This window comes from Prionailurus viverrinus, chromosome D1, assembly GCF_022837055.1.
Source record: "Prionailurus viverrinus isolate Anna chromosome D1, UM_Priviv_1.0, whole genome shotgun sequence".
Classification (NCBI taxonomy): Eukaryota; Metazoa; Chordata; class Mammalia; order Carnivora; family Felidae; genus Prionailurus; species Prionailurus viverrinus.
The window spans coordinates 93,285,758-93,299,857 of NC_062570.1; the positions used below are offsets into that span (position 1 = coordinate 93,285,758).

General features: G+C 35.4%; 1 protein-coding gene across 1 annotated transcript; it reads left to right on the plus strand.

Moving 5' to 3' along the window:
- The first annotated feature begins 232 nt into the window (after nucleotides 1-232).
- On the plus strand, nucleotides 233-13,794 carry LOC125146537 (non-histone chromosomal protein HMG-17-like). The gene is made up of 2 exons (XM_047823250.1): nucleotides 233-273; nucleotides 13,521-13,794. Exons 1-2 carry the CDS (start codon nucleotides 233-235, stop codon nucleotides 13,792-13,794), a joined length of 315 nt encoding a protein of 104 aa, XP_047679206.1.
- Nucleotides 13,795-14,100: the final 306 nt, after the last annotated feature.

A 14,100-nucleotide genomic window follows, 5' to 3' on the forward strand; every position in this document is an offset into this window, starting at 1 on the left:
TTGGTTTGGGAGAACCGGGATTCTACAGCTGGGTTTTCAGTTCAAATCCACATTCATTTCTCGCCATGACTTTTTGTTCTTAATACTATATATCTTGAATGCATATAAATCATTTAAAAAAGTGGATAATGCAGAGTCATCTCCATTCTGAATTACCCTTTCCCTGAAACGAGTCTTAATATTTTTGAAGTTTCACGGGTGTGTGAATGTAACTAATGTAACTAATTCGGAAATGTACGCGCTTGCTTTCCCTGTACTAAACACCACCTTCCTGTGAGTAAAATATCTAAAGGGAAAACATAACCTATAATCAGATCTCTTACAAAAGAAAGGAATCTTTTAAGATTGACTTCTCTCCTGCTCCATTAGTTGTTAATTATCACTAATGAGAAGGAAGTAGGATTTGGTTCACATCTTATCAGCCCATAAATTAAAATTATCTCGAATGCTGGTCATGTGAGCATTCTCAGCTCTCTTCAGTATGTGGCCCCCACCTTTTTATTTCAGCTCCATCAAGATATGCTTCCAAATGCCAAAATACTCAAGTACAAGCTACTGAATTCTGGTTTCCAAACCCTGAATGATTAGAATTCACTGCAGTAAAATTTGCAGATTTTTAAAATTTTCCTGTGATGGGGCTTCAGAGGGGATTTTTTTAGTCTCTGAAAACTCCTCTACTGAAGAAGTGTGTACTATGATCTCATATGTGCCTTACAATCTCCACAGAAGCCCAGGAATCTCCAAGGACATTGAAGAGGATTTCAGGATTTAATTTCTCATTATTCAGATGCTTTCTAGAGACATGTTATATCTGTTTATTTATGTTTATCTTGTGTTTGTTTTTAATAGTCGGCAACCTCCAGGAGACAATAAGGTAACAAAACCGTTCTGACAAATCATTGACAAATAAATGGTGCACTCATTAAAGTTGCTCCAAATGCTTTCACTCCTCAGCAGATGCATTTTTTTTTTAGAGAAAAAGTAATTGTGCAGCTGCCATAAAAATACCAGCAAACAAAGAGGGCAAAATTTGTTTCTAAGAGAATAAGTATTGTTGAAAATCACATCAAAGTATGCAGCTCCCAGGCTGATTTTTTGCTGTGGTAGCTGAAAGGCCCAATGTAATCTGTAAATGAGGAAATAGCATATAAAAGGGAATATATATATGTGGCCATTTGGGATTGGCAAAGATAATATCATATACTACTCCTATCCAAGTAATTAGACCTTTCAAGAGACTGATTTTTTTATTTTTATATATGAAAGAGATATGGCAGAGTTAGACCAACTCTGCATACATATTGAATGTTCTGTCTGAATGCTGGTATTTTCTGTTCTGGAGTCTAAATACAATGGCTAATCTGTTTTCGAAATGGGATGACTCCCCTAGTTATGAGAGAGAGAGAGAAAGAAAGAGAGAGAATGGGGAGAGTGTAAAATAAATGGAATGCAAGAGGTAATATTTGCATTCCAGAAATATTCTGACATTTCTACCTCTACTAGGTGAAAAGGGAGAAAGCTCTTTAATAAACTAGGCTTTTTCTAATTATTACCGAGCAAGGTATTGGTTTTTAAAAGTTGCCCCAACCTTAAAGTACATTTTCAATCTTCAAGTTAAAAGCAGTGTTATAAACTAAATGATTCAAGCATCTTTTTAAAAAATCTATTTTATGAGTGCTCAGGCTAATTTCTAGTCTGAAATGGTGTTCAGCAGAGTAAGAGTCTTCATTTTGATTTTTTTCCTTATTTAAATTAAATTAGGAAAAAAAGAAAAGCAGGAAAATAGTATTTACACATTCCTCCATAGGCTAAGCTTTTTATATATGTTATATAATCGTCATAACATTCTTTGGTTACAGTATTATTAGCTCAATTTAAAAAATGAAAAAAAAAAAAACTAAGCCTCAGTAAAGGTAATCATCTCTCTCTGTGGTCACATAGTTGCTAAGGATTAAAAGTGGTAGAGACAGATTTGAGTATAGATTTGTCTGGTTTAAAGTCATACCCATTTTTTTTGGAGGGGGATGCTTACACCAAGCTGGGGTCAAAAGAGCTCTTGACAATAAAATTATATAAGAGCATAAATTAAGGATGTGAAGCAAGGCTGAAAGTGTTGCTATTAACCAGTTATATCCAACAAAATAAACAGCATTCTCCCCTAAGCTTCCAAAAACATTTTTTACAGCGTGTTATCAAACAACCCACCATGAAGATCAAACGTTTCATTGTGGTTGACTAACAACACCCAATGTTATAATTTCATTCCACCAGCTATGTAAGAAGTAGCTAGTTTTCACCCACTCTGTATCAGGAGTAGAAAGCAAACAACCTAAAACAGCAAAGCACAGTTCTTGACCCAGAGAATCCCAGTATCTAGGTAGAAGGAAAAAGATGTACAAATACACAGAAAATAATCAGAGAGGTAGCCAACATGTCAGCCAGAACTTTTCAGTGTGTAAAACAATTTGTACTCAGTATGAAAAATTACTGGATATCTCCAGTGGACAATTATATATATTTTTTACTACACCCATTTAATTGGTTATCTGATTATAATCTTTCACTGCCTTTGAGCTACTTACAAGTTATAGATAAGTCTCAAAATTATAAATAATTCACGGCAATGCAAAAATGATTGTGTATACACGTGGAAATAAATTTTGTCTGGTAAAGGTTCAATTGACTTCTCCCTGCCACTGTGTTAGAAGTTAGTTTGCCTTCCTCATTTGCACATTCATTTTAATATTCTTGATTTATAAATGTGTCTGTTCTTGGCATTGTCTTTTAAACTCGTTGTAATATCTTACACGTTCCCTCATTAATAATGAGTTAAATTCAGTCTTTATCACATGTTCATTTTGTCTCTGTATGAGATTCATGATTTTACTTTTCCCGAAAATTATTCTTTAACAAATGTGATATAAACACTGTTGGTTGGTGTCAAGATTATGCAAAGAAACAAATGATTTTCTCTGAGTGTGTGTAAGAGAGGTGATAATGTATATCCTCCTGTAGGCTGAATGTCTAAAAATATATTATTGAGATCAAAGACACTCTTCTCTGTAAACAAATACATCAGCAAACTACCCATAGGAGTCAGTCAAGCTATACATATTCTAATGATCTCTGCACCTGTGTAGCAGAGAGAAGTGACTCAATTATATCTGTGTAATAAGCTAGATTTTAAAGAAAACACACAACCAGGACTATAAAAATATAAACTGGATCACCTTAACAATTAAAATATTATCCTTTCTATATTTTAAAATGAAATAGAATAAGAACACTATATCATTCTGTCACCTTGTTAGTATTAATAAAGTTCAGTTTCCCAGGAAGACTTTTTATTAATGCTTTCAAATTTCTCTCTGCTTTGAGGAATAACACAAATATTTTCTCATCATTATCTTCTTCCTCTGTTCTTTAGAAGTTGCCAAGTTGATTTTTTTTTTCTCATGAGCCTTTGAAGAGAGTGGCCCTGTCTCTCTTGAACATCAGATACGAAATGACTTGGCAACACTAGAGGGTTTTGACAGACAAAAGAAAATTTTCTTTTTAGTATTTATTTATTTAATAACTATTCCCAACACCTGTAGCAGTATTTTCATTCCTTTTTTTTCCTGAACAAATAATATCTTTGGCAGTAGATAAAATTACAAAAAAATTGGTTTACTTTTCTTTTATGGGATTTGTGTGTCTATCAAATACTGAGTTACTACTTAGGAGTCCAAGGACATTCTTCAAACTTTAAGTCATGGCTTACTCCCATGCAGGAACTCAGGTAAGCCATTGGTGCCATAAAAAATTATTAAGTACTATGGCAGATAATTGTGGAAGGCCTAACTCAAGGAAACTGAGCAGGAAAAAGAACACGTTGTAAAAGAGGGAGGGAAAAACATAAATGCAGTCTCTGTGAATGGTAGTTTTGTAGAAAATGAGGCCTGTCATGAAGAGGAGGGTAGCCAGGCACCTGACATGCATCATCGTGTCTCCATCAATTTAATAAGTCAAGACCAGGATTATAAATTATTTACCTTTTTCTACATGTACAAAGAGCTCAACTGATTCCCATGACTAAATGTTCCTTTTGTTGGACCAATCAGACACTTATAAATTGAAATGACTCATTTTCAGACAAACTGGTTAACTAGATATACAAAGACAGATATAAATACATTCATAACGTATTTTTAACTTATGCTCTACCAGTTTGCAAACAATGGCTGGGTACAAGGCACCAAAACATGTGGACATGCTTTGGAAAGATTTAGATCATTATTCAACTGCTATTTTAAATTTTATCAAAGAATAAATATTACCTATGTGCGAACAAAGACTTGAATTAGCTCAGAGAAAAGTCATCTGGGTGCTGCAAAATTGTATGTCCCTAGAAGAAGAAACTCTGTCTCTTAATTCCAGAACAGTACTTGATATCCACTGCTTCAATAACAACTCTCATTAGACAGGGCGCCTGGGTGGCTCAGTCGGTTAAGGGTCCAACTTTGGCTCAGGTCATGATCTCACAGTTCATGGGTTTGAGCCCCATGTTGGGCTCTGTGCTGACAGCTCAGAGCCTGGAGCCTGCTTCAGATTCTGTGTCTCCCTCTCTCTCTGCCCCTCGCCTGCTCACACTCTGTCTCTCTCTCTCTTTCTCGAAATTAATAAACATAAAAAAATTTAGAAATTGTGTTTAAGTCATTTGCAGGTGAAGCAATCTTTAGAGCCTTGAGACATCAGCCTTCATAAAATTTAAAGAACAGAGAAACTAATATTTTAGAATCAAATAATTTGCATCATCTCTCTCACTGAAAGCTTAAATATTTTAATTAGTTATTAAGAGTCCAGATATTTGATGAAACTGAGGTCTAGTTAGTAGTTAGTAACCATATTATCTCAGGAAGTTCCCTTCACTCACCAAGCCAATTTTTTTTTTCATCTGTAAAAGAGGGACACTAATAGTAAATTTCTATTTACTGAGCCCTGCCTCAATTAAAATTTCTAAGGTCACTTCTGAAGACTTTTCTAATTTGCATATTTTTTAAAAATAGAAACTGCTCACACACATGGGCCCAACAAAACACCTTACTTATCTCTATGGCACAGCATTAGAAAATGTTTTAATCTTCATTTTTGTACCTAAGATAACACACGGAGAGATGATCTGTAGTAAGATGAGAATTGTCTATGAAGATGTCAGTGTGTTTACACAGTGGTCACTAAATGAATTTGTTTTAAAATAAAAGGCTAAATGTAGAGGGAGATTCAGAATGCAGAAATGATGGGCAGAGTGTCTCCATGCAGAATGTGGTGAAGCCACCATCTGGAATGACTGTCAGTGTCCCTCAGCATAACCATAGTTGGGGCTAAAATTTAGGGGAGAAAAACTGATAGAAATTATCAGGTGGTCATGAAGTGGTCCCTGGTCAACTTTGAGACTAATCAGTAGTTGCCCTCAAGATTTTTAACATAACCTTCAGAACTGTTGCTATACCCACAGGAGATAAAGTCTTTCCAAAGAGTCACTACCAAGAAATGGCAACTCTCTTGACAATTTTGCAATCACCAAATTACCTGAAAGGCCACATGCTACCCAAGGTTCCCCCTGCCCCTTTTCCTATCTTGATCTTCTCGCATTCTCAGGAATCCTACAGAAGTAGCAGTGGGAATACAATGGCTTTTTTAAAGAGAACTATCATCAGAAACTTCTATTTCACATTCCAAGACTAGCCTTAGGATAAAACTTTTGCTTGAAAAAACACAAATAAATAGCCTACAACTAATTAAAACCCATATCCTATTGAGAAAATGTTTGTAATATATTTAGCAAAATGTCTGGAATCAAGTAAGCAATGGGAACAGGTAGCTATAATTTCCTCTCCTCCCCAAATCAGTTGGTGATACATTGAGAAAACAGTTATACTACTTCTTAAATGCCAGTGGAAAAAATATTCAAGACAGTGTAGACATTTCCATTACAGTAATTTAGACTCACACAGAATCAATGCAAACATCATTAATTTGTGTTCTGTTGGCCTCTTCTGGCTGAATGGATTGTTACAATGGTGTGAAGCAAAGCAATTCACTTTGGTACACATTCAAAAGTCATGGATTACCTACGCATAGAGTCATTAAAACAGATCCTAAGGGGAAAAACACAGACACTTGACATTAACATTACTCTTCCTGTGAAAGCAAATAAATTTGGCCATGGGCATTGATTCCATATATTTTCAAAAATCATTAAGAAAGGGTCTTGTACTATTTAATACCACATGGCAAAAACAAAATGGAAAATAACAGACAAAAATAAATTAAGAATAAAAAATGACTTCTGTAAACTAGTGAGAATTCAACCTAGCAGACATAGAACATAATAATATACCTCTCTGGGATAAGCAAATAGATACCTCATGATAAATTTAATTATAAAGGTCAAATAAAGATATCCTCTTAAAAATTAAAATGGAGAAGCAGAAAAGTCTGAAATGAAAATCTTTTGGTGGGAAACAAATCTGACATTATCACTAGGTCTCACTTCCTTTACTATTTTTAGAAAAATTAAAGACTTTGGCATCATACCTGAGTTTGATACCCATCCTACCAATTACCAACTGTGTGACCTTAGTCACAATCTCAGATTTTTTGTTGTTTCATTTTCAACCTTTAAGACATGGGTAATTATGCCAACATAATTGTTATTAAGGGATCACAAATGATGACAGTAAGGCATCTTACTATATTCTCAGTAAATTTTAGCTCTTGACTCTTCCCTTCTCTGCTAGTCTCCTCCCCTGGGGATCAATGACCCCTCCAAAATGCTTTTCTAAACGTGTACAGAAATCCTACCCTTGGTTCCACCAAGGCACCAACTGAGACCAGAAACTATTACAATCCCAATCACAAAAGCACTTTATTAAAAAAGTAGAGAAGAACAAAGAGAAAACAATGACAGGATCATATAAAATGTGCAAACACAAAAGTTCTTTTTTTTTTTATTTTTTTTTCAACTTTTTTTATTTATTTTTGGGACAGAGAGAGACAGAGCATGAACGGGGGAGGGGCAGAGAGAGAGGGAGACACAGAATCGGAAACAGGCTCCAGGCTCTGAGCCATCAGCCCAGAGCCTGACGCGGGGCTCGAACTCACGGACCGCGAGATCGTGACCTGGTTGAAGTCGGACGCTTAACCGACTGTGCCACCCAGGCGCCCCCAAAAGTTCTTTTTTAAAGAAAAGCCTTGTCTTGAAAAACACAGAGAAGTGTAGAAAGTTTAAAGGACCTAAATATCTCATTCTCTTGTAACCATTGTATTTTCCAAAACTACTATACAACTTTATACTCATTGACTTCTATATTCATGTGATCTGGCTCAAACAAGAAGGCTCCAGTTATCACTGGTTGTTTTGACCTTCATCTGTAATACTTATCTTCCAGAGGACAGTGCAAATATGTATGTTACCCTTTCCCCCCAAATCTCAACAAATTAAGCCTTTTGTTATTCAATTTATGATGCCCAGATACAATATCTGGAACCCCAAATGATTTTCAAATTAGTTCCAAATACTCAGAAAAATTTCACAATCTAGGAGTAGAAAGATGTTGATAATAAATTATCAAACCAGTTTGAAGATAAGATTGTTAAATATGATATGCATCCATATACACACATATTCCCTTGAAGACTTTTCCCCCAAGAAAAAAAAACTACCCAGAGTTTTAGTTTTAAATTTCAGAATTTTATATAAATTTAAAAATCTGTTACTTCAGTTTACTAACTCATATTTTTGTAAAAACAGAAAATTTTGACGATTATTTTTATGGGAAATTTTACTGCTTAACTAATTAAATTTTCTTATATATTTCAAATATCTCTAGTTGTATTTTATAAACATAATATACTCAACATCTTTTTACATATCTCAGTGTTCTATCAGGCCTTCTGAAAATATAAGTGAATGTCATGAATCTGAAAAAATAAATTAACAAATAAATTAACAAATATTGTGTCAACATTACAAAATGTTCTAATATTGTCTTTAAAAACTTAGCATGATTTTCATTTGCAAATCACAATTTTTAGTCAATTATGTGATATTTAAAGAGATTTCAATTATATGATATTTAAATGTCTTTGTTTAGTTTTGAAGACCATAGAAATTGATAAAAGGTTTCATTCTTTTGATATTTTACCAGCCTTGTAGGAATTTAACATTTAATATCATAGTAACATCTGATTGAATTCTAGATGGTTGTCACAACTTAATTTAACTATGAGTTCACACATCCAAGGTTATTCTCTTAACCGCAATAACAATAATAAATGCTAACATAGGGATAACCATGTGTCAGAAGACACTGCTCTAAGATCCTTATTATTCTTTTAATCATTTCTATAGATTTGGCATTTGAGGATTAATATTATGTTCTACTCATAGGTTAATGGATCAAGATGTTTAGTAATTTATGCAACATTATATAGCTAACAAGAGGTAAGAATGGGATAGGAAGCCAGTGTGTCTGGCTTCAGAGTGTGCTTTTCATACAATACCTGGGTCCATTAACGGTGTTTCTCTCTGTCACACATAATGGCCCTTTCACAAAATTCTTGGCTTACCATTTCTGTGACTTTGGGCCTCATGGGTTTGGTTAGTAGTCTTAGTTTTATCATCTGCTTTTCTTGTGTTTGAAATTTGCTACATGCTTTAGATATATTGAACAAAATCTTTGCAACAATGTTGACACCCACTGCCTTTTCTTCCCACCAACAAAGGGAAGTGGTCTTCCATATTCCTTAGAAAAAGAGAAAATTGACCATCATAGGCTTGACATGACAATAGAAAGAAAAGCAGATAATGTAGAGGCTCACTGTACATTTGAAACTTTCAAATTTATGGCAGAGTTAGAAATTTGATGAAAAGATATTTGAAACTTGAAATGTTCAATTGTTGTGACTAGCAAAAACACCCAGATTAATGAATCAATATTTTAAAAGATCAAGGTTATTAAACTTGGGTTTGTGCTCCCTAGAGAATGAAAAAAGCCTCACTCTTTTCAAAGGGTCAGTACAAAACAGAGGAAATAAAGTGTCATTTGTAATTAAAATGAGGGATTTGGATGTTGTTTGAGGATAAAAAAGCAGTAGCCATCTCTTCAAAATAACTTAATTACAGAGATCATACAGGGGATTAACTAAGTTTTGAGGACATTCTTTCAGAGAACAAAATGACAAGAATGAAATATTGCAGATGTGCAGATAGTAAAAACGTCCATGGAAACAAATTATCCATTGATAATCCAATTACCTGTTGCTTGCAGATCTCCAATCTGTTAATTATCTCCATTTATTTTGAATCAGCTTTCAGCCACCGAGATTCATTATGGTCCATTCAAGTCTCCGCCATAATTCAGCACTTTCTACTCTCTTTTTTTTAATATAAAGAAAATGTCCTATCATTTCTTCACAATTTTGATTTGTAGTGTTTTCCATCCCTTTAAACTGTTTTGGATTAGTATTATTTTTCTCTAATATGAAAACACGGTCAATCCCAATCTCAAGTGGAACATCAGTTACTGAATATATTAAGCCAGTTTTGCCATTATTTATGGAATTCCATAACGATATGTTGGACTTTATAGAACACATAAAAACATAACTATCATCATGTTAGTATCCATTCCCATTATTGTTCATATCACCCGCTATTTCCCTACATCGGTGAGGCATGATTAAATATTCGTGATATGACACCGAAATAGCACAAAGGAAATGGACAGAACTGAGTTGATTTCTCTTTTTCATTCATTCATACTATCTTTGCCACGATTGTATCAGCTATCATTTTCACGACATTCTCTCCTAGGGTGGCCAAAAAAGGCACCATAGGAATCTTGAAAACATCTCTGAAGTACACCTAATAGATCTATATGGTAAAAATAAATAGTGCCATGCTGCTAATTGGAAATTATGTTGAAAGGAATACACTGTTTTCTATAAGTAAAGACAAAATAACTACATAAACATTTATTGCTTTCTTATCCTCATCAAATATATTTTTTGGTGTGTTGCCATTTTCCAATACGAATGCCCATGCTTCCTAGTTCTAATCCTCAAAAGAGAGATTGAGGGAATCTAACCTAATTAGCACATTGAAAGCTGTTCCAATTAGTCATGGTTCTGCCAGGAGATGCAAAGTACCAGGAGTTCATCTGTAAAAATGTGGCAGCAAAACTCAATCCTTCACTAGAAGGCAGCCAGTACTCCTATAGAAAAGTATATTAAAAAAGTACGTGTGCCAAATATCTCTTATATACTATACCTTTGCTACTTTGGAACTTTGTACCTTTGCACATGCCATTTCCTCTGTCAGTGATGCTATCACCATTGGGCACATATGACCTTCTTCATTTGCTCTTCAAGGGTGAAATCAAGTATCCTCTCCCCTGCAACACCTTCTCTGCTTCTCTAGTTTCTGTGTTCACATGGCAGTTTGTTCCATAAACAATAACCATCACACCAATAAGGACATGTTTTTATGAAAATCCCAACTAAGAAATGTCCAGAATGGATCAATAAGCAAAGCCTAACTATCTGCCGTCTAGAAGAGAGAAACTGTAAGTATGGAATACACCAAAAACTGAAGGTGAATGGGTGGGAAAGATATAACATGAAACCAGGAAGTATATGAAGGCTGAGCTGGGTAAATAGGAAATTTCCCTCACCTGCGTGTCTGTAAAAGTAGTATAATAAGTAAACCATAAGACTAAAAAAAATAATCTTTATTTTTAACAGAGGGAGAGTGTGAGTCAGGGAGCAGCAAAGAGAGAGGGAGACACAGAATCTGAAGCTGAAGCAGGCTCCAGGCTCTGAGCCATCAGCACAGAGCCGGACATGGGGCTTGAACTTATGGACACTGAGATCATGACCTGAGCCCAAGTTGGATGCTTAACCGGCTGAGCCACCCAGGTGCCCACCCATAAGACTTTTGTGATCTTAAAGGAGTAAACATGTAAAATGTTTAGTTTAGACACATGTTCTAAAACAGTGGTTAGATATTTTATTATTGGTTTATAATGGGTTATAAGAAACACTTGTATAAGGAGCAATGGAAACACAAAGGTGATGTGATTTTGTCTGGTAGTTTATTGAAGGAATTCAAAAGAGAGGCCAATGTCCACAAAATTTGAGAGAACACCAGGAATGCAATCAGTAAAGAAAAGTGGGGATAAAATTTTAGGATGTGGGTAAACATGGTGGAAAGTAGATGGTCTGTTTGGGGAAAAATAAGTGGCTTTAATAATAAGAGGATGGAAAATACAGTGAAAGAGGGAATGGAGATTAGATTGTAAGTGCAGCATGGTGTCCTTGACTGTGTGGGGGTTCAGAGTGTTGTAACATAAAGAGCTTGAGATCTTGCTGAGATTAGGAGTCCTGTCTCATTATACCTTAGCTGTGCGATCCCTAGAAGATGATCTCAGCTCTCTGTGCCTCAATGTCTTCAGTTGTAAAGACTTTAAGATAGTGTAAAACATCAGAATATTTGTGGAATAGATGAAGACATCACTTAGAAAGTTGCTACATGCAAAACTGGAGAGAATCATCTAAACTCTCAGTTTCACTTGCATATAAAAAAGAAAAGGTAGGGGTGCCTGGGTGGCGCAGTCGGTTAAGGTCCGACTTCAGCCAGGTCACGATCTCGCGGTCTGTGGGTTCGAGCCCTGCGTCAGGCTCTGTGCTGATGGCTCGGAGCCTGGAGCCTGTTTCCGATTCTGTGTCTCCCTCTCTCTCTGCCCCTCCCCCGTTCATGCTCTGTCTCTCTCTGTCCCAAAAATAAACGTTGAAAAAAAAAAAAAGAAAAGGTAGTGAAAATATTACTCATTATGAAAGTATTATTTGTAAACTGTAATGTGCTCCATTCACTAACAAAATTAAGGTACCAATTCTTAAATACATACTAAAGCGCTGTCTATTGTATGAAATAAACAAAAATATATTCATTTCTTTTTTCCACTTATTTTCTATAAGGAAATAGATTTTATTAATTCTATTTTTAGCAAGAAAGAAATTACAACTAAGAAAAACTAATCAATTTCTATAGGTTCACACAGGAAACTTAAACATATTTGTCATTTCAAATTGCATGCTTTGCTTCATTTTATGTCTTAAAATGGTTGTTATTGTTAATATTATTTATATTCTATTTATATTTTGTCTTTTGATTCTGTTAATATGATTAACCTGAGTTTTAAATATTGAGAGAAAAAATTAACTGGGCAAGGTTATTATATAACATTCTTAATCTAGAAACAGTTCCTTATCTGTAATCCAATGCTGTCTTTGTTTTAACAAAACTACTAGGGGCAAACATTTTTAGATGCCAAATTCAGTAAAAATTAGAAACATTTACTTCCTAGGGAAAATGCTTCAAGCATGTATTGAGAAATTCTCAAGGTAATAATACAACCCACATGGAAATAATTTAGCATCTGATTATAATTAAAATGTCCATCTCTGGAACATCTATCAGACTATGCCACTTGAGCTTTTCCTAGCCCCTTGGTGTGAACTGAGACATATAATACATTATGCAAAGTCTCCCGTTCTAGAAAACCTTGCAGTATACAGTAGTTGCATAAAGCTAACAACTTTGGTCCAAAAAGAATGACAGGCCCACTATTATCTCAGGAGAGCCACCGGCTCTAAAGGTCACACTCAAAATAATTTTTCTAATTTTCTTTCATAATAGCATAGCCAGACTTTCTTTTTTTCTCCCAAGTGTCTTTTCAAAAAAAATCTTCAGAAAGACCTCCACAGTCTAAGCAAAGACTATTTTTACTAGTAGGAAGCCCAATTATAGTTTATTACAAAATCACCTGCCATGATATGTACAGACCAGTTAAAGTGTGTACAATGTAAATTTTTTTTTATTTTAAATGTATTTCAAGTTAGTTAACCAGTATAGCACTGGTTTCAGGAGTAGAACCCAGAGATTCATCACTTACATACAACTCCAGGGCTCATCCCAACAAGTGTCATCCTTAATGCCCATCACCCATTTAGCCCATCCCCCAGCCACCTCCCCTCCAGCAAACCCCAGTTTCTTCTCTGTATTTAAGTCTCTTAGGGTTTGCCTCCCCCTCTGGCTTTATCTTATTTTTCCTTCCCTTTCCCTACATCCATTTGTTTCTCAAATTCCACATATGAGTGAAATTATGTATTTGTCTTTCTCTGCCTGACTTATATTGCTTAGCATAATATACTCTAGTTCCATCCACGTAGTCACAAATGGCAAGATTTCATTATTTTTGATTGTTGAGTGGTATTTCCAGTGTGTGTGTGTGTGTGTGTGTGTGTGTGTGTGTGTGTGTGTGTGTGATTACCAATACCTTCAGGTGCTGACCTCAAAGAGCGCTTCAAGTATTCTAAAAGTTAATTTAGGTATCAAAAGGCAACAAGAATCCTTAGGAGGAGTGTGAAAAACTAGTGAGAAGGACCCCTTGACCCACTAAAGCCCACCCCTCCAGCGTCACCACGTCCAAGAGAAACACTGAAGGGGAGGCTAAAGGAGATAAAGCCAAGGTGAAGGATGAATCACAGAAAAGATCTGCAAGGTTATCTGCTGAAACTGCTCCTCCAAAGCCCAAGCCTAAAGAGGACTATGCAAAGAAGGGAGAGAAGGTACCCAAAGGAAAAAACAGGGAAGTTGATGCCTGCAAGGATGGGAATAACACTGCAGACAATGGAGTTGCCAAAACAGACCAGACACAGAAAGCTGAAGGTGCTGGAGATGCCAAGTGAAGTGTGAACATTTTTGGTAACTGTATACTTCTGGTGACTATAGTGTTTGAAATACTATTCTTTTTTTTTTTTTTAATTTTTTTTTCAACGTTTATTTATTTTTGGGGACAGAAAGAGTGAAATACTATTCTTATCAAGTTTTATAAAAATGCAGAATTTGGGGGGTACCTGGGTGGCTTATTTAGTTACATGTCCAACTCTTGATTTCCTCTCAGGTCATCTCAGGGTTGATGAGATTAAGCCCTGTATCAGGCTCTGTGCTGACAGTGCAGGGCCTGCTTGGAATTTGTTTCCTCCTCCTCTCTG